This window comes from Filicampus tigris, chromosome 12 (genome assembly GCF_054856515.1).
Source record: "Filicampus tigris isolate MCC_2025a chromosome 12, RoL_Ftig_1.0, whole genome shotgun sequence".
NCBI lineage: Eukaryota > Metazoa > Chordata > Actinopteri > Syngnathiformes > Syngnathidae > Filicampus > Filicampus tigris.
The window spans coordinates 18777400-18804013 of record NC_141228.1 but is presented as its reverse complement, the minus strand read 5'-3'; the positions used below and the strand labels follow the sequence as shown (position 1 = coordinate 18804013).

The 26614-nt window shown below is 43.1% G+C and overlaps 4 protein-coding genes across 10 annotated transcripts in view; all 4 read left to right on the top strand.

Annotated features, from left to right (window-relative positions):
- The window catches only part of ralgps2 (Ral GEF with PH domain and SH3 binding motif 2), a 68201-nt gene extending 62490 nt beyond the window's left edge, over window positions 1-5711 (top strand). For both annotated transcript variants that reach the window (XM_086047878.1, XM_086047877.1), the window contains 4 exons: window positions 485-577; window positions 1903-2008; window positions 2138-2229; window positions 2675-5711. In XM_086047878.1, coding sequence (XP_085904004.1) covers window positions 485-577; window positions 1903-2008; window positions 2138-2229; window positions 2675-2704 — 321 coding nt within the window. In that variant the 3' untranslated portion in view covers window positions 2705-5711. The remainder of the gene's footprint in view (window positions 1-484; window positions 578-1902; window positions 2009-2137; window positions 2230-2674) is intronic.
- Window positions 5712-6705: 994 nt separating this feature from the next.
- On the top strand, window positions 6706-13700 carry LOC147138976 (glycosaminoglycan xylosylkinase). Of its 3 annotated transcripts, XM_086048426.1 has the most exons (9): window positions 6706-6932; window positions 8297-8489; window positions 8563-8810; window positions 10179-10265; window positions 10330-10611; window positions 12145-12336; window positions 12931-12990; window positions 13072-13253; window positions 13395-13700. In XM_086048426.1, the coding sequence occupies exons 2-9, from the start codon at window positions 8361-8363 to the stop codon at window positions 13460-13462; spliced, it is 1248 nt and encodes a 415-aa protein (XP_085904552.1). In that variant the 5' UTR covers window positions 6706-6932; window positions 8297-8360; the 3' UTR covers window positions 13463-13700. The 3 variants fall into 3 exon arrangements, with proteins under 3 accessions (XP_085904552.1, XP_085904554.1, XP_085904555.1); XM_086048428.1 differs by having other exon boundaries at window positions 13072-13700; XM_086048429.1 differs by lacking the exon at window positions 6706-6932 and having other exon boundaries at window positions 8321-8464.
- A 763-nt stretch (window positions 13701-14463) lies between these two features.
- On the top strand, window positions 14464-21797 carry LOC147138975 (glycosaminoglycan xylosylkinase-like). 4 transcript variants are annotated; one of them, XM_086048035.1, is made up of 8 exons: window positions 14464-14583; window positions 17612-17760; window positions 17834-18081; window positions 19542-19628; window positions 19693-19974; window positions 20696-20887; window positions 20977-21036; window positions 21134-21797. In XM_086048035.1, the coding sequence occupies exons 2-8, from the start codon at window positions 17632-17634 to the stop codon at window positions 21363-21365; spliced, it is 1230 nt and encodes a 409-aa protein (XP_085904161.1). In that variant the 5' UTR covers window positions 14464-14583; window positions 17612-17631; the 3' UTR covers window positions 21366-21797. The 4 variants fall into 4 exon arrangements, with proteins under 4 accessions (XP_085904161.1, XP_085904159.1, XP_085904158.1 ...); XM_086048033.1 differs by lacking the exon at window positions 14464-14583 and adding an exon at window positions 17276-17327; XM_086048032.1 differs by lacking the exon at window positions 14464-14583 and adding an exon at window positions 17291-17381.
- A 250-nt stretch (window positions 21798-22047) lies between these two features.
- On the top strand, window positions 22048-26179 carry LOC147138974 (uncharacterized). Its single transcript, XM_086048036.1, has 3 exons — window positions 22048-22644; window positions 24502-24544; window positions 25529-26179. The coding sequence occupies exons 1-3, from the start codon at window positions 22501-22503 to the stop codon at window positions 25897-25899; spliced, it is 558 nt and encodes a 185-aa protein (XP_085904162.1). The 5' UTR covers window positions 22048-22500; the 3' UTR covers window positions 25900-26179.
- Window positions 26180-26614: the final 435 nt, after the last annotated feature.

The window sequence follows — 26614 nt, the reverse complement described above, 5'->3', positions numbered from 1 at the left end:
ACATGCCGGACAGCATAGAAGTCCACTGGAAGAGCTGCAGCGTAAAAAAGAGGCGGAGAAGGTCCTAAACAAAACAAAACGGGAAGAATACACGCCTGTGAATGTCGTCGTATGCTCTGTTTTGTATGTCTCGCTGCTCTGTTAAAGTAGTTGTTTGTGGGGTTATAATGACTGTAACGTCGATGCTAATTTCTGTTAGCCCGTCTGTGGCGTTTTGCATCACATGTTAGCATGAAGCTAGCAGACTTTGCTTGACAAAGTTATACAGGCCCTAAGGAACACTTAGATTTTCAAACAAGTTTAAGTGTGTTTAAATATGTTGTAGGGCTCAATTTTAACTGTAATAATAATAATTATCCCAATGTGTCACGGATGTTCATCTATTGCGGTTGGGTCTGGAAAATAAATGTGATAAACAGGGCTGCAGTGTATTTGGGACTATATAACCTCTGGGGCATTTGACATAATTGTTGTGTGCCTGCAGGTGGCGTCCTGGACCAAATACTGGGTGGCTCTTTGCAGTACCCAACTTTACTACTATCCTGTCAAGTCCTTGAAGGCGACAGAAAGGAAACACGTAAGACACACGTCACGCACACACTTCATGTCGAGTGCGCCGATGAGCGACTGCGGGTTTTCCGACGCTTGTTTTCTGGCACAGGTGATGCGTATTAAACGTTTGACACGCAGCGCAAGAACGTCGACACGCACACACGGCAGTGTACCAAATGAGCCCCACAAACATCAACTTCATAAGACATCTGATAGCCATTATTTACTCTCCTGGTACACAATGATGTCAAGGAGGAACATTCCACTTGGTGTGCGGCAGAGAGGGGAAACAATGGGGGAGATGATCAATTTGTTTTGTTTTTAGACCGCCCGATTGCACGGAAGACTGTCACTTAAGGCTGGCTATGCGCTTACCGGGCCAAATTTGATTATTTGAGGTCCCTGAAAGATTATCCCAAGCTATTTTCTTTTAATTAATCGGTGTTGCCATTGGAAGAGAAATGTGATAAAATCGAAAAAAGTGCAGTTCAAACACACCGATAATCGGTCCAAATGTGAATATTTCCCCGATCTAGGTCAGCAAAGGACTGATTATCTGAGGTATCTAAAAGATTAATTTGAGCAATTATCTTGTGGTGGGTTCAGTGATTTTTAGCCCTCAGAAAATTGCCGGGGCCTACAGTCGCAAATGTTAAACCTGTTCGATATTTACAACAGCAAAACCTTTTGGGGGAAGCGACTTTATTTTCTGTGGCCATGCTGCGTGTGTGTGGGGTGTGACGTGTTATCTCCAGCACATCACACACCACAATTTTTAACATCTTAACCAATTTTATTTGGAAATGTTTAAATGATCCCCACATGACAAAGCAAAAGGTATGCCATTGTAAATGCAATTTGTATGGTGAATATAGTCTTCTGAGCAGATCATGGAGAGAGAAAAAATGACTCTTAACTCACCCCACACCACGAGATAATCGTTCGGGATCATTTTTCAGACATCGAATAATCTGGCTTTTGCTGTTTGATCACAAGGAAATGCTCAAATGAGGCCAGATTGTCAGTATGTGTGTACCCCGCTTTAAGTGTAGTTTCAGACAAAAATCCAAACACCACGCAAGAATCAAAGCGGAATGTTGCGCAACAGGGGAAATTGCCGCACAAAGCTCCTTGTTCGGCTTGTATCACACACACACGGCGGTGTGAAGTGAAACTGTGCAGGAGCCACGCCGCGTGTGCGCGTGTGGACAGATGGTAGCACTCATTGACTAATGAGAACGATGACATCACTCCCGTCCTGCGTGTCACTCGCAGGCTAATGAGAACCTTGTGGGGGACACGCACATGAACATGCGTTGTTAACATTGTTTCGTGGTGTCGTCCTGCCAGTTCAAGTCAAAGTCCAGTAAGAGCGTTTGCGTGGTGGGTCTGATGGCCATGATGGCGGACGATCCCGAGCATCCGGATGTCTTCATGCTGACCGACACGGAGCATGGTGAGTCGCGCACACGCGTAGCGAAAAAAAAAAAATGCAAAAATAGTTGTAATTAAAATCATAAAATAATAATTCTGTGTCATTTTTTTTTTTTTTTTTGATGTGATGATTTGTCTCTCCGTTGCCCAGGTAACACCTACAAGTACCAAGCGGGCAACAGGATGAACGCCTTGCTGTGGTTCAAACATCTGAGCGCTGCGTGTCAAAGCAACAGGCAACAGGTGCCGTTTACGTGCTACGTTAACTTGGCAGTTTCGCCCTCCGATAGCTGGTTCAACTTAACCGAGATTCATGTCAATTCTGCGTTTGAATTGAAAAGATAAGGCAATAGAGAATATAGAGACGATTACCAAACTACGAATCGAGTACAAATAGAGTGCAAAGTGGCTGATGTCGCGAATGTTTGTTTTGATTGAGCAAGATTGTCAAAATTTGTCCATCAATTTTTTTTTTTTTTTTTACACATTGCTACTATTGGTCAGCCCCCCCTTTTTTTTTTGACAAATTATTAATCAATCTAAAGTATTGAAAATTCCTTGAGAGGAAAACTGAACTCTTTTGGACCTTTCAACCTCCCGAGAAGCGGCACACTGCATAAGACATACATATATATATATATTTTTTTTTTTTTGTTTTGTTTTATTTACTAAATTTTTACTCATGCAGGTGCCAGCCAATCTGATGTCATTCGAGTGAGCGGCCCGACGAGAAGGCGGTAAAGCTTTATGACGCACCACTTGGAGCTTTCACTGCCCGATAAACGCATTGCCGCCCTCCGCTGGCCTCACTGCAGCCTCACCTGCCACCACTGCCTTAATAGAGAACCCTGTTTGTGTGTGTTTGTCTGCGTGTGTGTGGACTCACGGTCTTCGACTACTGAACAAGGAAGCGCACCACTGCTCTCATGTCTGATTGGGTGATTGGACTCGCGCTCACCAATCAGATGGAGATCATCCCCTCCTTTTTATTTAGATTTGTTTTCCTTTTGTCGTGTTGTTTTCTTTTAATGTGCGTCCCCTTTCTCGCCGTTTTCTGTGGACGAGGAGACATTGAGAGGACTCTTATTTTTGGGGCCATTCAAAACATTTCGGGGCCCTGGCCCACAGTTTATTAGGGGAAATCGGATCAAACATAAGGGCTCCACTAATTGGTCGCTTCCTGAATGTTTTTTTTTTTTTTTTTTATAAGTCCCTCAGCCTTCCGTCGTTTTTGTCAAGTATTTTGTACATAAAATGCGTTTGCGGGGAGGCGCATCTGTCATCCCACCCAGGTACGATATTCCCAGAATCTAAGCTACAACACACCGCTTGGATGCTTCCTCCTTTTTAACAGCTTTGGGGCGGCAACAGAACAACAAGCAGACTGTGAAGTAGATAGTCTGTGACGTGGACTTTAAAGCTACCTGGAGCTGCGTAGAAAGTTGTCTTTTTTTTTTTTTTTTTTTTTTTTTAAACAAAAAAGTATGTAGTGTTATGTTTTTCCTTCTTTTTTTGGGAGAGTCGGTGCAGTTGACACAGTATTACCACGCAGTAGATTGATTGCACATTGTGTGTCTGTTACATTGAATTTGAAATTGTTACATTTGTTGTATACTGTACCGTGGAAGTAGATCTGTGCCCTCTGAGTTTAGATTTGAATTTCTAAAATAACAGAATATTCCGTCAGTTAAAAACGTGTCAAAAATCTATTTAAACACCTGAAAAACATTTAGATTTGTCTAAAAATAATTCCATGAATTTCTAACACTTTTTTTACCATCAAAATACAAGACACACGAATTTAACATCTCCAAAAATGTAAGGAAAAACTTTCAACATCTCAAATATTCCGTGTGAAAAATATCTGTAAAAAAAATTTTTTTTGTAAAAAAAAATAACTAAATAAAAAATCCATGAAGCAGATCATTGTAAAATACATGTACATCTAAATTGAGTGTTTTTTAAATGTTGAATTTTGAACTGATGTGAATAATATAAAATTCTGGTTTGAAACATTCGACAATTGAAACATTCAACATTAAAAAAGAAATCAGTGAGTAAAGTTTAAAAAAAAATGCACTGAATTCTCTTGTGGTGAATTTTTTAAATCTCCTTACGCTTAAAAAAAAATTGACCTCATAAAAGAAAAAAAATATTCAGACTTTAGATGGTAATTTTTTTTTTACATTTAATTTTTTGAAATGTTGCTTTTTTTCCTTTTTTTTTTTTTTTTTTTTAACACCAAACTTTTAAAAACTAAAAATAAATCTGTCACAAATTAAAATTGAAACTCATAAATTCAATTGCAACTCCGATGGCACCGATCTAATTGCAGTTCTTTTCTTCCTTTGCGTTGTAGGCGCGTTTTATTTTTCACGCCCCGACCTCCCAGTTGTAGCGTTCGTATCCGCACCTTGCCAATGTTAAGCGCCAAGGAAGCGCGATTGGGTGTTGATTGCTTTCGAAATGGCTGTTTACATGCGTGCGTTTACATCATCTGCCCATGGTGCGCTCCCACTGATGCACTTCACAGACCCAACAAGCAAACCCAACAAACCCGCCAGCTGAAGTTAACGGGCCCAAACAAAATCAGCAGACTTGGTCACACAAGTCGGACGATCCTGTGGAGGAATGAGTTGAGGAAACCAAAGCCAGGCTCGGCAGTATCCTGCCCGCCTGTACGTACATGTATACAGAGAGATATATATCTAAATATATATTTTTAAAGGTCCTAACTTGAGCCACTAGCAGCTGTGAAACAATCATCTGCGTTGTGACTTGAAGGCCGGGCGAAAATGGCGGCCCCCGGGAGAGCGTCGTTGCTTATTTGGGACAACAAGAACAGAAAAAAAGAGGCTGTGAATGACATTCGGAGACACGTGGACACCTATTACTTCAATAATCATTGACGCGGGGACTTTTTGTGCCTCACCGCAATGCATTTGCAACCCTAATGAGGACAAGCACAACAGGAAATGGATGGATGGGTTTACAATTTGGGAGAGGCGGCCATTTTGAGCGCCTTGAACTGGTGAATAGGCGTTGAAAACATTTCAAATGCATCGCGGTGTTGCTTGAGAACTAGCTGACTAATATTGATTGAAGGTTTGGATAGGATGCATAAAGTTTTTTGTATATGGAGGACAGGGGATATTTGGAGGGCGGGGGGCTGCAACTCTGATTCATACTAGGAATTTTCAAATTACAAAAAGCGCTTATTGTGAATTTTTTGGTTACCATTACTGTACAGTTTAGGGTCACACATCTTTCATTTAGTCCGCTTGCCAATCACAAGTCACACAATGACTGTTCACGTGGGTGGTGGGGGGGGGGCACTAAAAATGTCAAGCCTCCCTCCCCAGCATCTCCCGTCACTTTTTAGTCATTGGCAAGTAGCTCGCGTGAAAATCCCCTTCACACTCTTTCCGTTTCAAGTGGACCCCCCGTCCACTGTCACCTGCCCTCCCACCCCCCCGCCTCCACACACGCCATGAATTGATGTGGTCAATGTGTTTCCATGCTGTGAATGAATCCTGCCTTCTGAGCGAGAGTTTGCCGTCCACAACTTGACAAAAAGGTGGCAATGCTGATGTGTACATGCCCCCATCTGTGTGTGTGTGTGTGCGTGTGTGTGTGGGTGAGCGCTATGACCTCACTGCTGAGTGATGCGCTCACCTGTAAACACTGAGAACCAATAAACACTCTGCCCTATTTTTTACTCCACACATCCGGCTGCAGCTCTTTGTCTCATCTATGTTTTACTTAGGGAAATATATTTTCAGAATAAAATGTTTGCTTGTTTATAAATATCTTGATCAAATACAAGAATGTCGGGATGATGCAATGCATTAGACCAGTGCAAACTGTAATCACAATAATAGGGAAATTTGTAACTAAAGGTATTGAAGGTGAAATATTTTCTTTAACCTTTATTATTGTTTTTTTAACATACTTAAAACACCTCTTGGTATGATGCAGTGCAGTTTTACACCACTATAAACATTATTAAATAATGCAAATGATTTTTATTTTTTTTATTATTCATGCGGGGAGTATTTTGTAAACATTTTTAGGGAATGAAAAACATTTTTTTTAAATATTTTATTGGCAACAACTACAGTATGATCTTTAAAAAAATATTTTAGATAAAATGTCAGTATGATCCAGTGCAGTTTGACACCACTGAAAACTACAACCACAACTAAAATGATTAAACTTTTAAAATGTTTTAGAACCAAATTAACATACACAAAAAATACTGTCTTCTTTGTACAAAGTCAGCACAGTCAATATAATCCATTGCCGTTTTACACCACTGCAAGCTACTAGCACAATCTATTTCTAAATTAATATCTAGCTTTTTATGTTTAAATTACTTTGGGGAAAACAATCGTTTTAGGATCATTTCAAAAATGTTTTTAAAAAAATGAATAAATACTGCCTGAACTGCAGTATTCCAACTGCAAACTACAACCACAACAATAAACATTTTCGATTAATTTTTTTTTAGAAATAAATTGAAAAAAAAAATTAAAACAATTACAACTGTCCATATGATGCAGAGCAGCGTTACGTCACTGTAAACCACAACCACAATGAACATTGGTAAATGCATACTGTTATAGGTGTTTTAAATATTTTGAAATATATACGTATATGTAGGGAGAGAGAGAGAAAACTCTGAGTCTGATGCTGTGCAGTGCGGAATGCGATAGTCTTGGTTCATCAGCGCCCCCTGGAGGCATTAAGGGAAGCAGTAGCAAATGTTTCAGAAGTGGACGGCACCGAGCGTCACCGAACCGACTGGAGCAGAAGAAGCAGACCGTAACCACCAAAAAGGGCTACCGCGCGGGACTTATTGACCGACGCATCTCCTGAAGAGGAATTGGCATCTTGAATTGCTCTTTTCGCCCCCCTAAAAACGGTGGACCGCGTATGGCCGCGAGGTGAGAGAATACGAACGATGACGTTAGCTCGCTAACTAGCTTAGCTTTAGCTTCCACAGCCAGGTGCATCTATACAGAGGAGCAACACAGGTTGGCTAAAACGAGATAGTTAGCTTCAAACGTGACAGCTGCTAACCATACTGCCAACTGTTTACCACTTTGAATTGAAAGGTATGAGGCCATTCACATGCATAGAAACGGGATTGACGTTATGAAAGAGCGATTGTGTGTCTGGAGGAAGGGGAAGAAGAAGAAGAAGAAGAAGAGGAGGTGAGCTTGCCTGCGTGGCTTTCTCATTCATCAGTTTAAATGTATGGAAAGCCCTGTGAGCGTTCATTACTAGTACTAGTACGCTCTTCTGTCCGCACTAGTGGAACGGCTGTGTCTCAAGTAGTATTTCCTCCACTGTATGACATTTACTCTATATACAGAAGTACGACAACTTAGACATACTAGTAGAGTTACTATGTTACTAGTGAGGGAGAACAGTGCACTAGTTGATACCTGCGCGTTACTAGTACTACTTGTGAAGCGCAAAATATTGACTAGTATAATTTCACACACATCGTCACAAATCGTACTAGTACCATACGGTTGTCATCTAGATTTTCCATTTATGGTATGACATTTCGCATGCAGTTGTTGACGAGTAAAATGTTATTGCAGTTGCAACAATCAATCCACTACTAATCAATTATGAAATTGATCGACAACTTTTGCTAATCAGTTGTTTAGAAACATTGTTTATCTTAAAATTAATCCGTCAAAGTATTTGCATTATTTAAAAAGACAACAATATATTCTTATATTGCACAAAATGTTATACAGCATGTTAACGAATGTAAAAAAATATGGAAATTCAAACCAATTGTTCTGGAAGAAAATTTGTTTTGGTAAGCAGCTCTGGATTGGACTATAAAACTAAACAAAAAACAAAGACTTACACTGCATATTGAAATGCACCATTGGACTCATTGCTAGGCTAGCAAAGATTAGCATTAGAATTTACGGAATACCAAACTGCCACTAAGAGGCCAAGATGTGCACAACAGGAACAGCAAGTATTTATTTTTATTTATTGCTTGAATGGATACTCAATTCAGTGTGTTATTTTCATTAATCGTAGTTTCAATATCAATCAAAATAATCGTGATAATCACCCGGCCCTCGTGCTCATTTTTTTCCCCTCAATCAGTATTTGCAACAGTAAAGCTGACGCCATCATCTCTCAGTAGTATGGTTGTTTCAATTAGGGCATGACGCCTGTTGGAGCGAAGATAGGCAGCAGCGGATCAGCGGATGCCCTGGGGCGCCGAAGAAAATCAATGGCGTGGATTTGTGAATTTTCCCCTCTCTCCCCGTAGGCGGCCGCCATTTTGCCGGCGGGGGGGCTGAGGCTGTGAACGAGGCTCGGCGGCGGGTGCGGAGATGAAGCTGAAGCAGCGCGTGGTTCTGCTGTGCGCCGTGCTCCTCCTGCTGGGCCTGGCCAAGATCTTCCTGCTGGACGGCGGCGAGGGCTCGGCGGCCAGCAGGCGAGACCTCAGGGCTTTCCGCAAGGTCGCTCGCTCAGTCGCTCGCTCGGCGACCCGTCCTCCTGCGGCCCGCTCACAATGTGGCATTTGTCAATTAGATGGAGGCGGGCCTGGCGCTGGCGCGCGGCGCCCACCTGGCGCACACTCTGCAGTCCCCGTGGGAGATCGCCAGCCTGTGGGTGGGGCCCCGAGAGGTGTACCCCGAGGAGGCGCCCGAGCTGGCCGCCGTGCTGGGCGCCCTCAGCCAAGCCCACATCGAGCGCGCCTCCGTGGGCTACAAGGGCACCCAGCTCAAGGTCATGCTGGTGCTGGACGGCGGGCAGAAGGTGGTCTTCAAACCTCAGAGGTCAGCGCCATCATCCATGGACCTTTGCGGCGTTTTCCTTTGGCTTGTTGTGACTGGCACATTTCCAATTCAACGGTCATCGCTATTTTTGTCTGTTTTTTCACGTTTGTTGTTCTATGATGTGTTCATTTTTTCGGCTCATCATGACTGGTTTCTCGTTTTTCTTCACTCATTCACTGCCATTGACGGATTTACTTGTCTTTCTGCAGTCCAGCCCTTCAATCTTATTTAAATTTTTTTCAAATTTTTTCAAACGTTAGGGTAAAAGAGTCTGACAATGTCTGCCAGCGAATGAGTTAAACGGACAGTTTGTAGAATTTAGTGCCATCTAGTGGTGAACTAATAGAATGCAACAACCTAAGTTTGAAGCTCGCGCACTACGGTGTCTCAGAGAGACCACACGCGGCAGGCCTACCACCAGTTTCCTCTGCGGAACTGCAAGCAAAATGTTTCACAAACGTTTTCTAGTTTTGCCTCAGGTGACGAAGTAAGTGCATTGCATTTGTTACACATGCTGTAGTTGTCGATCCAGCAAATTTGTGGTCGGGTTTCTGTAGCGGAAAGATGGCGGTGAGACATTTTGGCATCCTGTATGGTGAGGCGGTACCCATGTAATATAATTAGCCATTATTGTACCGAAGAGTATATTTTTTAAAAATGTATGTTGATATGATGGAACATATTTTTTGGCATATTGAAATTAATAGTTGTTTTTTTAGTATGAATCCACTTTGAAAAATCTGCATTTTACACACTGTCTCTTTAAGCTCTATGGTAATTTTTTTTCTCTGGCCTATTATGACTTTGTTCGAGGCTTATTGCTGATACATTTCTTACAATTCTGTGGATAACATCACCATTTGTCTGTGCTTATGATGACTGACACATTTCTAGCTCTCTGGTTATGATCGCCATTTTTCTCTTTGGGTTTGTTGTCACTTGTGCTTTTTTTTTTTTTTTTTAAGCTCTCTGGTCATCAATACATATTTTCTGTCTTATGGGCGCAAGTTTTAGTTTTTATGTTTACGATTGCCAGTTTTGACTTTAGCTTGTCATCACGGACACATTTTGAATTCTGTAGTCACTAGTCAGCCATTTTTTAATCAGGCTAATCACTGGCATTTAGTTCTGTGGTAACCATTTCCCCTTTGCTCGATCATATTCATATTGTTATCACCATTTTTTCCATTCTATAGTTACTATCATCCTTTTGTATTTGGCTTATTGTCACAAACACATTTTTAGTTTTATGGCATGAATATGGCGCTTGTCGATATGTGCAGGTGCACCTAATGCAGTGTGTGGTGTGTGTGTGCGCACGTGTGCGCCGGGAGCTGACACAGCTGTTTTGTGGTTACTGTCCGGCAGATACAGTCGCGACTATGTGGTCGAAGGGGAGCCGTACGCCGGCTACGACCGCCACAACGCCGAGGTGGCTGCTTTTCACCTGGACAGGTGCGTCACTCGAGCTCATTGTCACATCAGCTAGCGCGGTCACAATCACGTCACTCCGCCGTAGGATTCTGGGCTTTCGGAGAGCGCCCCTGGTGGTGGGAAGGCACGTGAACCTGCGCACGGAGATCAAGCCGGTTGCCAGCGAGCAGCTGTTAAGCACCTTCCTGACGCAGGGTAACAACACTTGCTTCTACGGGAAGTGCTACTACTGCCGAGAGACCGAGCCGGCGTGCGGCCAGGGCGACATGATGGAGGGATCTTTGACGATGTGGCTGCCCGACGTGTGGCCGCTGCAGAAGCACCGACACCCCTGGGGACGAACGTACCGAGAGGGCAAGCTCGCCAGGTGGAGTTTTGACGCAAGAAGGAAACCTTGTTAGAAGGCAATAGAACCCCGTCTTGGTCAATGGGTAAAAAAAAAAAAACCACCATGTTAGCCTTAAATAGAATTAATTAATATCAATAGAATAACAATAATTACGCATTTCGCATGCAATAATTAAATTGCGGGGAAAAACATGATTGCTATTTCAGGAAAGCAGACATTGTCATGTTAAAAAACGAAAGTATTTTGATATTAAAATGAACTATCCCCCAAAATAAGATAATTTTAAAACAAAAACACTTGGAAAAGAAAGCAGTTCCGTTATAAGTCCTCATTTTGAAAAAAGGACAACTTTTAACATTAAGTACCTTTAAATTAATAAAATTTTAAGTCTAATTTCATTTTTAAACTACCATCAACTAAATAAATGTAATATTGAAGATGTATTTCAATATTATTACATTTCATAATTTTAGGGAAACAAATCTTGTATTTTAGGTAGTATTTAACTTAATATAAAATGTTTCGTTACATATTAAAAAATGAAACTTATCAATACTCTACTGCATTACAAATTGAGAAAATGAAACTCATGTTAAAATTAGTATTTAGTTATTGTAATAAATACAAAATTAAAATGAACTATCTTCTGAAATTTAATCAAAACGCATTTCATTACGTACGTTGCGGTTGTATTTCAATATTATTTTAATAAGCCGTTTTAAATGACCACAAATAAACTGGCTTGTCAGTACATTTCTATGGGATGAAAGATGTGCCACCAGAATCTGAATTCCAATCGTTCTTATTTCAATTTGAATTGCTAAACTTGAATAACTGCATTGAAAAAATGAATTTGAATTACATAAATTCAATTTCTATTGTTTAATTTGAATCATTGCATTGAAAAGCTTCATCTGAACTGTACATTTTGAATTCCGTTCCTTCTTGCCTGCTGCTGTCAGACTCTTTAACAAGAACATTGTGTAGTCTCTACAAACTGGCGGTCATTAGTGCAATTGTGCAGTCCTGCACCTGAGCTCATATCGTGCAATACCCAATATTCCCCACTACTGTAATACCGTGCAATACTCAACATTCCCCACTACTGTTAGTCTAGTTTTATTTTTATCCAATGCTGTTCCTTACATTTCACTACAGCACTGCAGCACTGTCACTTAGAGTATTTTTTTCCTCTGTACTATGTACAGGCCGAAATGAGTGTTCCTCATATTTTTTATGTAGATGTAGGTTGGTGTGTATACACATGTGTATATACACATGTTACTGCGTATATCTACATAGGTTTGATTCTAAATGTTTGCCGTCAATGTTATACATTAATGGCCACATTATGCCGCCGCCCCTGTGTGACCTATATCTTTGCTACTGTAACAATGAAAATTTCCCCACTGTGGGATCAATAAAGGCATTCTTATTCTTATTCTTATTCTTATTCTTATTAGTTTGGAACTGACGTCCAATAAACCTGAAACCGAATTTAAAATGATGAAATGCAGAGCAACTTTTCATATTTGTTGTTGTTGTTCTTAGGTGGGAGTACGACGAAAGTTACTGCTCCGCAGTGAAGAAGATGGCGCCGTACGACGCTGGACCACGCCTACTGGACGTCATCGACACGGCCGTCTTCGATTACCTGATCGGGAACGCCGACCGCCATCACTACGAGAGTTTCCAGGACGACGGCGGCGCCAGCATGCTCATACTGATGGACAACGCTAAGAGGTTTGCGCTCGCGCTCGCCTCTTTGGAGGAACTCTTTCATTTTCTCCGGATTAGTCGCACTAGATTTATATGGTTATCACAGTTTTCCTCAATATTCATGCCTGATGTCTGTAATAATAAAAGTCAACCTCTACTTGGTGGCTTTCACCTTTCACGGGGGGGGGGGTTCTGGTCCCCATTAACCGCAATAAACCAGGAATTACTGTATATAAAATACATCACCCTTGCCAGAAATGCTAGTTATTACTGACTATTTTGAAATTAATTGGTTCAAGAAACAGTCCCATTGCTTATATTATAGATGAAGTTACTTCAGTCAGCGTTACTGATTCTGAAAGCCCTGGGCAGTTTCGATGGTCATGGCAACAAATAAAGCTTGAAATCTGATTGGACAAAAAAAAAAAAATCTTACCATCCACTTCTGAGCACTGGAGGCAGCTATGGGAAATTCTATGAAATGAAGGGCTGTTGAGAGTAAATTCTTCAATTTCATGCAACGAATGTCGGTCTTTGCTTCCGACGGCTGGCAGAAAAACGCCAACAAGCACACCTACACTAAATTGTGTCGTCGTCCCTCCTCATTTGTCTTCTCAGCTTTGGGAATGCCGCTCTGGACGAGCGCAGCATTTTGGCACCGCTCTACCAGTGCTGCATGTGAGTTCACTTTCAACTCTTGCTCTTCAAAAAAAAACAAAAAAAAAAAACTAATCAATCTACCGCCACGTCATTGGTCAGGATCCGGGTGTCCACCTGGAACCGGCTCAACCTGCTTCGGGGCGGCGCCCTGAGCACAGCCATGAGGCAGGCGCTGGCGTTCGACCCCATCCGGCCCGTCCTGACCGAGCCGCACCTGGCCGCTCTGGACCGTCGCCTGGCCGCCGTGATGGCCGTCGTCAAGCAGTGCACCGAAGCCCACGGTACCGACAACACCTTGGTGGAGGACCGCATTAACCTGCCGCACCCGTGATTTTGAGGGGGGCGGGGAAAGGAAAAAGAAGCAGACTTTTTACAGGGTGAAACGCACCTCTTTTGGGTCTTTTTTTTTTTTCCTCCTCAAGGACGTAAGGGACTTCTTAAGGAGAAGGTCAGAGGAAGGAAGAACCGCGCTGACCAGCCGGTGTTGTGATTGCTGTCAGAGAGGTGACCAAAAAAAAAAGCCAAGTGTAAATATTTAATTGAAGGTCCATAGACGCGCTTCACGTGTTAATTATAATAATAATAATAATAATAATGCATAAATGTGTGTGTGAATGCGTGTGTGTAAGGAAAGTCGCCATACTGTGCCGTTAAGCTACTGACATCACAGACTTTTGGGGGGGAGGGCTTCATCTTCAGTATTAAACAAAACCATTAATTTCACTGTTCTTTTGCTTTCTTTTTTTTCCTTTCCCTTATTTGGTGAAGTTTAAGTCTGGGCTCTGGGACCTGTGCTTTCATCACACCAAAGAACACTTTTCACATTTGCTCTTAGGTGACTCCGTGCAGGTACAGTATTTTCCAACATTTTTTTTCCCCGGGAGATGGGTGTCACACAAGTCACAGCCCACACTTGCCACAAGTTCCTGCTCTCCTCTCATGTTGTTATAATACTCAACCCTAAATTGACACCTTGCAGCACCCATTTTAGGGGATACCTCACATACATTTTTCCATGTCAGTGTGGAATCAACTTTATTCTAAACAGGTCTGGGCTCTGCAGTGGGAAAACGGCTCAATGTTGCAAAAAAACATACATGGAAAAAATGTAGTGGATTATCCTAAAAATTGGTGTTTATTCCTTATTGGAATGAGGCTGGAACCAAATGTGGGGAAAAGGGAAGTGCTGTGAAGATTTTAGCCTGGTTCACACGGCAGGATAATCGGCCCATTTTTAGCCTCGAATCTCCCCACCCGACAGTCGTAATGGCTCCAAAAATAATCTTATCCGATAATCCTGCCATGCGTGGTGTGCTCGGACTGATCTTGACCGCTCGGGAGGACGTCCGACCTCAAATCGGGGATATTCAATTTCGCACCGTGCGTGGTGTGCCCCGAGGACAAACGAGCACGCAGCCGGTTGACATTGACGTTCAGCCAATCGGCTTTTTGTGTCGCTTTTTTTTTTTTCTCCCGCTCAAACGAATCCACAAACTAGCGCCACCGCCAAGACACGATCCGAGACCCTTGCTGCCTCTTCGTCCGCCATGTTTCATGAATCCGTTGGTGTGTGATTTGTTGATCTTGCAGTGTGGCGGCACACCACACATGGTACGTTCAAAACTGTTATACCCATGATTTTTTTTTTTTTTTCTCGTCACTTGTGGACTGCGGTCAAGCTATCACACTGTTTTTTCCGCGGTCAAACTACCCGCTACTAAATCTTTGGGTGCATGCGTATTCTAAACCTTACTATGAGTGGCCGTTAGGTATAATTCAGGAATAGCGCTCACACTTACTACTGAAATGCTCTCATACACACTAGTGAAATGTTTGATGCTCATAAACGCGAGTGAAATGCTTTCAAACACACAAGTGAAACAAAACGTATGCTACTGAAATGCACTTATACATGCTAGTGAAACGCTTTCATACACGCTAGGGAAGTTTTTGTTGCTCATAAACAAGTAAAATACACACTAGTGAAATGCAATAGATACAACAATAGATAGATAGAGGATAGTAATGAAGCCGATTTCCTTTTCTTTTTTTTTTTATTATTCTAACATGAACGTCATCACCTTATTGAACTCCACGCCTTTGGCATTACTGCCACCTAGTGGTAGAAACAGCAATTTTGCTGAAAAAAAGAATTTTAGATTGTAACTAGGTGGCGCTGTTACCTGAATTGATAAACCTTTAAATGTTGCTTTTAATTACTGTTGGCGGTGCCTCCATTAACTGTAGAAGTAGTTGGAATATCTCCCTTTTATACTTTATGGGGTTTTTTTGGTATTTGGTCGCAATCCTGTGGATTAGTTCAAATGGGCTTCCATATAGCTATGACATATGCATTTAATGAAAATACACAGAGGTAAGAAATAACACGTAAAATATCACAGTATGGGAAAAGGAAGAAAGTATGGCAAGAAGAGCAACAATATCAAATGCGAAAGAAAATGTGGGCCCACACTCACTCACATACACTCAAGGTACTAATGCCACAGTCCAACGCACGTTGCAGGCATGATGCTCTTCGTGCACAAATTGTATGGATACGGTGAGAAACGGAGATGGGTGTAGAACTCCACAAAGGGAAAAGAAGGTAAAAGAGAATTCTTAAGAGTAGCAAAGAAAAAATATGTCCCGGACGCACCTGCGATAGGTGACGCCCTCTATGGTTCAGGCATGTCTATAGGTCCAATTTCCTCTCCTCTCTGTGAAAGGAGAAGCCTAGACTTCCACTATTGGCTGGCCACCAGCAGTACAAGTCAGAAGGGACGGCTGACCCGGATGACTCAAAATGCGTGGGTCTGTCCTACTCTCTCTTCGGTTATGAATCAGCTCAGCAGGACCCTCGGACCCTTTGTGTTTTGGTGGTGGCGTGACATTTCAAACAACACACACACACAGACAACACGTACAGAAAAAAAGAAGATGTTTCCACGAATGCAGTACGGATCTGCGGTTCTTCCATTGAACACGTTCTGTAGGCGGTGCGACGATAGCCGCAAGTGCTATGGAACGTTTTCTATGTAAACGGCTCATTATCATGTAATTCAATCAAAAACGTTAAAGAAAAAAAAAACAATCTCATTTAGCAGGGCTTTTTTAATGCTGCCTTGGTTTTACACGGGTAAATATCTCCCACGCTCAAACGGCCACCCGGCCAAGCTTTTTTATTTTTACCTTATTGATGATTTTACTCACTTTCTACATAACGGAAAAAAAAAATCAAAAGTGCTTCAAAAAAAAGAAGGTTTAAATTTGTAGCCCTTCAAACTCTACGCATGCAAGTGCATAGCTTTATTTCGCTGTCTGCAGTTGTGTGAATGCAAAGTGGCTGCCTCATCCTGACACGTCAGCCCTCTGGTGCATTGCAACAACATAATTGAGGCTCTCAACAGTGGCATTTAAACACAGCTTGAATGAAAAACACGGCTTATTACGCAATAGGAGGAGCAAATGTAATTAGCATCTTCAGAAAATATGTTGTAAATCAGGAAACTTCATTTAGGACACAACAGTTCAAACTTGTTCTAAAAATGTTTCAAATACTCCTGTTGTTACTGAACGAAAATCGAACTGCATGTTGTTGTGGTGCAATTGGAAATTTTTAATCATTTAAGAATTCTGAACAAGACGTGATTTTCCTTTGCCGTTAAATTCTTTGTTGACCTTTTGACAAAAGTGAACCTGACTGTGCCCCAACCACTACGTTACGTGTTACATCCATCCATGCATTATCGATACCGCTTGTCCTCGCAAGGGTAGCGGGACGTGCTGGAGCCTATCCCAGCTGTCTTCGGGCAGTAGGCGGGAGACACCCTGAATTGGTATTTTAATTTACAATTTGCGATTATTTTTCCCCAACTGGAAACAATGTATATTGCATAAAACTGTTATTACATTGACTGGCAATGGTAGTATCATTATAACATTCTAAACAAGTTTAGTCAAATTCTAAAAGTAAAATAAAGTAACACTACTTGGGACAAGTATTTGCAGAGAGATACTGTCACCCAGTATCGTTTTTCATGTAAAAAGCAGTTTCCCCACCATAAAGCTTAAAAATAACCAAATTTGTAAAAAAAAATGATAATAATAATAATTTAAGTCTTTAGTCCCTTTGGCAGGTTGATGTTAAAAACACAAGATAAAATGAAAAAGGCAACAGTAGTTAAAAAAAAACCACACAGGACAAAGACAAACTTGATAAACTTGACAAACTTGAGATACGTGCTCGGACGTGTTGTGATGACAATGCTGAGCTTCCAGCGGCCAGATATTAAGATAAAGACCTAAAGAGGTTCAGAGACGGGAGTTCACGGATGGTGTTTGGTACTGAGTTCCAGGTATGTGATGCACGGACAGAGAAGGTGCTTTGGCTAAATGTACTCTTTCTGAAGGTAATCACACTGTCACCTCTAGAACCAGCTCTCGTTGATCTGTTGGAGATCTTTTTTTTTTACAAATTCTCGCAGTGACGAAGGAGCTTTGTGGTGGAAGATTTTGTAAATCGAGTTACGAAATTTAGTGTATAATTGTTTTCCTTAATCGTAGTTTCAATATCAATCAAAATAATCGTGATAATCACCCGGGCCTTGTGCTCATTCCCCCCCCCCCTGCTGTGAACGAGGCTCGGCGGCGGGTGCGGAGATGAAGCTGATGCGGCGCGTGGTTCCGCTGTGCGCCGTGCTCCTCCTGATGGGCCTGGCCAACATCTTCCTGCTGGACGGCGGCGAGGGCTCGGTGACCAGCAGGCGAGACCTCGGGGCTTTCCGCAAGGTCGCTCGCTCGCTCGCTCGCTCAGGGACCCGTCCTCTTGCGGCCCGCTCACAATGTGGCATTTGTCAATTAGATGGAGGCGGGCCTGGCGCTGGCGCGCGGCGCCAACCTGGCGCACACTGAGCAGTCCCCGTGGGAGATCGCCAGCCTGTGGGTGGGGCCCCGAGAGGTGTACCCCGAGGAGGCGCCCGAGCTGGCCGCCGTGCTGGGCGCCCTCAACCAAGCCCACATCGAGAGCGCCTCCGTGGGCTACAAGGGCACCCAGCTCAAGGTCTTGCTGGTGCTGGACGGCGGGCAGAAGGTGGTCTTCAAACCCCAGAGGTCAGCGCCATCATCCATGGATTAGCGGCGTTTTCCTTTGGCTTGTTGTGACTGGCACATTTCCAATTCAATGGTCATCGCTATTTTTATCTGTTTTTGTCACGTTTGTTGTTCTATGACGTGTTCATTTTTTCCCTTCGGCTTATCATGACTGGTTTCTCGTTTTTCTTCACTCATTCACTGCCATTGACGGATTTACTGCACAGTCCAGCCATTCAATCCCAGGAATTTATTCATATTTCTTTCAAAAACTTTCCAACGTTAGGGTAAAAGAAGGTCTGAAAATGTCTGCCAGTGAATGAGTTAAACGGACAGTGTGTAGAATTTAGTGCCATCTAGTGGTGAACTAATAGAATGCAACAACCTAAGTTTGAAGCTCGCGCACTGCGGTGTCTCAGAGAGACCAAACGTGGCAAGCCTACCACCAGTTTCTTCTGCGGAAGTGCATGCAAAAGGTTATCACAAACGACTTCTAATATTGTCTGAAGTGACAAAGTAAGTGCATTGCATTTGTTACACATACTGTGGTCACATTTTGAATTCTGTAGTCACTAGTCAGCCATTTTTTAATCAGGCTTATCACTGGCATATTTTTAGTTCTGTGGTATGCTCACCATTTTTCTCATTGGCTTATGTTCACTGGCACATTATTATCTCTATGGTCATGGTTACTATTTTCCTGATATGATGAACGAAATTTTACTTCTATGGTTATGATTGCGCGGCACGGTGGTCGACTGGTTAGCACGTCCGCCTCACAGTTCAGAGGTCGTGGGTTCGATCCCGGCTCCGGCCTCCCTGTGTGGAGTTTGCATGTTCTCCCCGTGCCTGCGTGGGTTTTCTCCGGGCACTCCGGTTTCCTCCCACATTCCAAAAACATGCATGGTAAGTTGATTGGATACTCTAAATTGCCCCTAGGTGTGATTGTGAGTGCGGATGTTTGTCTCTGTGTGCCCTGCGATTGGCTGGCAACCAGTTCAGGGTGTCCCCCGCCTACTGCCCAAAGACAGCTGGGATAGGCTCCAGCAGGCCCCGCGACCCTTGTGAGGAGAAGCGGTACAGATAATGGATGGATGGATGGTTATGATTGCCATTTCTATTTTCATCATCACAACTTTCCCCATCCTATGATTAACATTTCTATTTCTAGGGCTATAATTGCCAGTTTTTACCTTGGCTTATTATCACTGACATTTGTTTTCCTGTGATATGATCATCGTTATTTTTGTTTGGCTCATTTCTGCCTTCTTTTCTGTTACCATTTCCCCTTTGCTTGATCATATTCATATTATTATCACCATTTTTTTTGTTTTATAGTTACTATCGTCCTTTTCTATTTGGCTTATTGTCGCAAACACATTTTTAGTTTCATGGCAGGTGCACCTAATGCAGTGTGCGGCGTGTGTGCGCACGTGTGCGCCAGGAGCTGACACAGCTGTTTTGTGGTTACTGTCCGGCAGATACAGTCGCGACTATATGGTCGAAGGGGAGCCGTACGCCGGTTACGACCGCCACAACGCCGAGGTGGCTGCTTTTCACCTGGACAGGTGCGTCACTCGAGCTCATTGTCACATCAGCTAGCGCGGTCACAATCACGTCACTCCGCCGTAGGATTCTGGGCTTTCGGAGAGCGCCCCTGGTGGTGGGAAGGCACGTGAACCTGCGCACGGAGATCAAGCCGGTTGCCAGCGAGCAGCTGTTAAGCACCTTCCTGACGCAGGGTAACAACACGTGCTTCTACGGGAAGTGCTACTTCTGCCGAGAGACCGACCCGGCGTGCGGCCAGGGCGACATGATGGAGGGATCTTTGACGATGTGGCTGCCCGACGTGTGGCCGCTGCAGAAGCACGAACACCCCTGGGGACGAACGTACCGAAAGGGCAAGCTCGCCAGGTGGAATTTTGACGCAAGAGGGAAACAAATAAAACAAAAAAAAGGAAACCTTGTTAGAAAGCGTCAATCGTTAAAAAAAGACCATGTTAGCATTAAAATAGAATGCATTAATATCAATAGAATAACAATAATTACGCATTTCGCATGTAATAATTAAATTGGGGGAAAAACATAATTGCAATTTCAGGAAAGCATACATTGTAATGTCAAAAAAAAAGAAAAACGAAAGTATTTTGATATTAAAATAAATTATCCCAAAAATAACATCATTTTAAAACAAAAACACTTGGAAAAGAAAGCAGTTCCGTTATAAGTCCTCATTTTGAAAAAAGGACAACTTGTAACATTAAAATGTAAGCATAGTGTTTTAAACGAGTCTAATTTCATTTTTAAACTACCATCAACTAAATGTATAAAGATGCGTTTCAATATTATTATTAATAATTTTAGGGGAAAAAAAACTTGCAACATTATAGTTAGTTTTTAACTTATAATAGATTTGAAAAAATACGTAAAATAAAATGTTTCGTTATATATTATTTAAAAAATGAAACTCAATACTATACTGCGTTAAAAATGGCCATAAATAAAAACTGTCAAAGTATTTTCATTTTATGAAATATGTGTTCCCTAAAAAGAGGAAGACCGTTTGCATACGTTTTTCAACACTATAATGTGCCGTTGTCCTAATAATTGTAATATTAGTTGTTGTTGTTCTTAGGTGGGAGTACGACGAAAGTTACTGCTCCGCAGTGAAGAAGATGGCGCCGTACGACGCTGGACCACGCCTACTGGACGTCATCGACGCGGCCGTCTTCGATTACCTGATCGGGAACGCCGACCGCCATCACTATGACTGTTTCCAGAACGACGGTGGCGCCAGCATGCTCATACTGATGGACAACGCTAAGAGGTTTGCGCTCCCGCTCGGCCATCAGAAGACCCCCAACAAGCACACACCCGTTAAATTGTGTCGTCATCCCTCCTCATTTGTCTTCTCAGCTTTGGGAATGCCGCTCTGGACGAGCGCAGCATCCTGGCGCCGCTCTACCAGTGCTGCATGTGAGTTCACCCTTCAACTCTTGCTCTTTAACCCCCCCCCCCCCCCCCCCCCCCCCCCCCGAAAAAAATGAAGTCATTAAATCTAATCTTTGGTCAGGATCCGCGTGTCCACCTGGAACCGGCTCAAACTGCTTCGGGGAGGCGCCCTGAGCACAGCCATGCGGCGGGCGCTGGCGTTCGACCCCATCCGGCCCGTCCTGACCGAGCCGCACCTGGCCGCTCTGGACCGTCGCCTGGCCGCCGTGATGGCCGTCGTCAAGCAGTGCACCGAAGCCCACGGCACCGACAACACCTTGGTGGAGGACCGCATTAATCTGCCGCACCCGTGATTTTTATTTTTATTTATTTTTTTTGGGGGGGGGGTTAAGGGGGGGAAAAAAGCAGACTTTTTACAGGGTGAAACGCACCTCTTTTTCCAAATTGTTTCTGGTAAGGATGTCAAACCAAATCTTGAGCGATGAATTCAGCCATGGGTTTGACCCTTCCTTAATATGTTTTCTCAAGTCAATTCAATGTCCACTATTATAGCTTGTACAGGGACACCATCGGTTGTGCTTTCTTCAATATCTTTCCATCTAGTAAGGCGCTTGACAGTGACGTGCAGCCAATCAGAAAGCGAGGTGGCGAGGAAGCGCGACGGCACTTTGAACATTTTTAATCGATTATGCGGCGTCCGTAAATGTGTAATTGGCCAGATTGGTGTTTGGTCAAGATGTTGGCTAATACATAGCCATTCATAAAGATTTAGATCCTTCACTGTATCATTCGAAACACTTGTTTGTTTCTCGAGGTCCGAAGCGTTGCGGTGGTGACACATTTTGTTCCATGTTGACATTTACTGTATGCAGTGAAAGCTTCTGTTGTCATTTGGGGGCATTGGGGGGGTTGTTACTTTTAAAAGCCAGCGGCGGGTCCTTTCCCACATTCAGCTGTTCATACAGAACACCTGTTTCGTTTTGTACTCAGCAGGGTTTTTTTTTGTTGTTGTTGTTTTTTTTTTTACCCAAACCGCAGGCGCTCTGTCGTCCTCAGCGCAACCGCAACCCCGGTGTCATGCTGCTACATGTCCAATCACAATATCAAACAGGGACCGCGCACGGCAGCATCCCTCTTTGTCGTGTTCCCCCGCTGAGAAACATCGTTACTACCCATGCCGTATCACAGATTAAAAAAAAAAAATTTTTTTTTTACGTGGGTTTTTTTTACAGTAAACAGCCAAACCCCCTTTTATCGTCAGCGATATGTCCCAGACCCACCTGCGATAGGTGACGCCCTCTATGGTTCAGGCATGTCTATAGGTCCAATCTCCTCTCTGTGAAGGGGGAATCCATCCATCCTACATTATGGTCATTGACATGACACTACACACACACTTGTGTTTCCTGTCATCCTCTACCGATGGCCTTAAAAGCCGCCTCAGCCCACTTCTGAGCTCGGAGGCCGACGAGGAGGAAGTGGGGAAGGATGTATGCCGAACAAGGGGTTGTGGCCAAGCAGGTGGGGGCGCGCAACAAGAGGCTGACCAAGGTGGTGTTGGTGGCGCAAAGCGTGCTGGTGGCCGCCTGCCTGGCTCTCACACTCTACGCTTACTGGGATCTGCAGCAGCTGGTGAGTAACACGAAACCATCGCTTCATAAATGCCTCTACAGTATTGCCTCATTAAGTGTAAGCAGAATTGGCAAAAGTATGCGCACTCTGTACTTAGGCACTGGCGGAACTAGAGGGGGGCTGCAGGGGTATTGCCCCCCCCCCCCCCCCCCCAAGAAATATGCTTGGACCCCCCCAGTTGCCAGACTAGATCATTGACTTTTGGGTATTTTCCTTAAAAAAAAAAAAAACATCCAGGAATTTTTTTCTGCATTCCTCCCCATCCTCTGTAGTGAACATATAATTTTTTTATTAGCATTCCCTGAATATTTATTTGTTATCATTATTATTTTTTGTGCTGACACCCTGAGATATATATATATGATATATATGTGTGTGTGTGTGTAAAAGCACAGATTCAATCCCTGTACCTAACTAAAAGTAAACAAGCACTGATTGCAAGGTACTAATATAAAAAGTCCACACACCCCTGTTCAAATGTCTTATGTTGGTTGTGTCCGTGAACATGCAGTGCAAACAAAATGTCAAAAAGGGGGTGTGAGGGGTGGCGGGGGGGGATCTGGATTTACTGCCCCAATTTCTCCTCATGCCGCATTCAGGGAGACTTCCACTATTGGCTAGCCACCAGCAGTACAAGTCAGAAGGGACGGCTGACCCGGATGACTCAAAATGCGTGGGTCTGTCCTACTCTCTCTTCGGTTATGAATCAGCTCAGCAGGACCCGATGTTTCCACGAATGCAATACGGATCTGCGGTTCTTCCATTGAACACGTTCTGTAGGCGGTGCGACGATAGCCGCAAGTGCTATGGAACGTTTTCTATGTAAACGGCTCATTTTCATGTAATTCAATCAAAAACGTTAAAGAAAAAAAAAACAATCTCATTTAGCAGGGCTTTTTTAATGCTGCCTTGGTTTTACACGGGTAAATATCTCCCACGCTCAAACGGCCACCCGGCCAAGCTTTTTTATTTTACTTTATTGATGATTTTACTCACTTTCTACATAATGGAAAAAAAAAATCAAAAGTGCTTAAAAAAAAAGAAGGTTTAAATTTGTAGCCCTTCAAACTCTACGCATGCAAGTGCATAGCTTTATTTCGCTGTCTGCAGTTGTGTGAATGCAAAGTGGCTGCCTCATCCTGACACGTCAGCCCTCTGGTGCATTGCAACAACATAATTGAGGCTCTCAACAGTGGCATTAAAACACAGCTTGAATGAAAAACACGGCTTATTACGCAATAGGAGGAGCAAATGTAATTAGCATCTTCAGAAAATATGTTGTAAATCAGGAAACCTCATTTAGGACACAACAGTTAAAACATGTTCTAACAATGTTTTAAATAACTTCTGTTACCAGGGGCGGAGCCAGATTGACAGACTGCCCACCCAGTGAGATTCATAAAAAAAAAAATACATACTTTGACATATTTATTAAATTATGAATTTATACGTTTTATTTTTAATTGAATTTCAAGAATGGCATAATTGTGGTTGCCTAAGGAAGGTCTGAACTTCATATTATTCGCTTTGTCATTTTATTTGAGTATACGATGTGTCGGGACAGGAGGATTGTACCAAGTGTGAGAAATATTCAGGCTCTCGCTGATTTTTCCAGGTCCACCCTTTAGCCACGTTCTGGCTCCGCCCCTGCCTGTTCCTGAATGAAAATTGAACTGCATGTTGTTTTGGTGCAATTTGAATTTTTTAAGCATTTAAGAATTCTGAACAAGACATGATTTTCCTTTGCTGTTAAGTTCCTTGTTGACTTTTGACAAAAGTGAACCTGACTGTGCCCCAACGACTATGTTACGTGTTACATAAAAATGAAATAAAACCTGTGTCTTTTTCCCTCCGCAGGCTTCACGAGACGACGTGCACATCCAATTCGACGTGATCTCGGGTGAGTCGGCGGATTTTGACGAGTTGTTGGCCACTACGTTTAGGGTTGTTCAAAAGTCATATCACAGTCCGACTGTCAATCAAATGCCGCGGGAATTGTAGAGCTGCCCCATTCGGTACTTTAATTTACAACTTGCGATTATTTTTCCCCTACTGGAAACAATGTATAAAGAAATAACCATAAAACTGTTATTGCATTTATTGCAATGGTAGTATCATTATAACGTTCTAAAGAAGATTAGTCAAAATCTAAAAGTAAAATAAAGTAAAACTACTTGGGACAAGTATTTGCAGAGAGATGCTGTCGCCCAGTAGCGTATAAAAAGCAGGTAACCACTGTAAAACTTAAAAATAACAAAATTTGATCAAGTGTAACATTCGATGCAAGTCTTAAAGCAGCACTGGGCAAGAATTCGACCTTATCAAAAATGTTCACAATTCTTTTGATGAAACACTGACTTACAAGTAGCTGAATGGGACTTTTGACATGCCGGGGGGGGGGGGGGGGGGTTCTGTATCGTTTTTACTGGCACTAAGCAACTTTGAGGAGGATGGGAGCAACCCTGGCACACAAAGAAAAATACAAATGTCCTGAATTGCTTTACGGCATATTCACTTTCTACATTCGCTATAAGGATGCGCCATTACTGGTGTCATGGCAGAAGCCCCATACAAACAGGAAAACTAAAGTATTGTTTGAACAAAATTAGATTCATTACCTCATCGCTATTAATTTTTCACACAGCCACTGGAAACAGAAATGTCATTCAGTCCAACTTGCTGGCCAGCGAGAGCTCACGATTTCGCCACACTACGGGAAACGTGGTTGACTTTTGTCACAACACTACCGCTTTTGTCCACACGGCGGCGCCACAATCAACCAAAAACTGACACACGACACAGCGTTGCTTTAATATCTAAAATCATCTCACTCCCAATTGTTGCTTCTTTGAGGGTCTCACTTTGGTTTCTTGGCCCTCGGCAGACATTTTGGCTAACGCCACGCTGCGCTTCGACAATGTACGCAGCAGCCACCAGATGCGCCTGGCCGACGAGCGGCACAGCCAAATCGCCGTGCACTGCGCCGGGCCCTACGTGCTCTATGCGGACGTTTGCTACCGGGGCCTGGAGCGGGGCGCCAGCGGCACACTGAGGCTACGTGCGGCAGGAAGGGCAGCCCCACTCTGCGCCTTCCGCCTGGCGGGCCGGCGCGAGGCTTGTGAAGTGCTTCACGCCGTCGCCTACCTGCGGGCCGGCGAGAAGGCCGAGCTTGACCTACGCGCCGCAGGACGCTTTAAGATCAAGAACGTGACGCTGGGTCTCAGCTACTTGCTCGGGGGACGCTGTGAGTTCTGAAGACCATGGACTAGCCGAAAGAGACTTTTGTTCATTCTACCCTATTTCCTTAAATAGTGTCATTCATTCAACATAAACGCCTCCCTCAAATAAACGAGACCAGCGGAACCCTGTTGCTAACCAAAACAGCAGCCAGTCTTGTAAGATACAAAAACATGGTTACCGTACTTCAGTAGAATTTTCACATATCTGTGCTTTGAGGTTATTTAATGTTTGTGGCAACTTTCACTTTTACTTCACTAGGTTTGCTTAATAAATGGTGGTGGGTATAAAAAGGCAACGCAACCTTGTTCAATCGCCAAATTTAAAAAAAAAAAAAAAAAAAAAAACAAGATGAGGATGAATCATTTTAAAACATTTTCTTAGTGTGGCCTATAACTTGTACTGCTCAACTGAAGAAAAAAAACATTTTTGAGGGAGGGAGTAAAAATTATCAACTGAAATAACGTGGTTGCACAAGTGTTTTGTAAATAAAGCTGGCAGGAAGTGTTGACATATGGTACATTGGCACAATTGCGAGACTGAAAAGACCCCGGCGACAAATGCCCACGTAAACGAGTCGGTGTGATGTTTTAAACGGATTTCTCGGAATAAATAGTAGATACAAGTAAAAAAAAACATCAGCGAAGATGCCTATTTTATTACATTTAAAAAGTTTTGACATCTTGGTTTTAGTTCCCCTTTGCTGAATTCTGGCCACGCTGCCGCCTAGGTA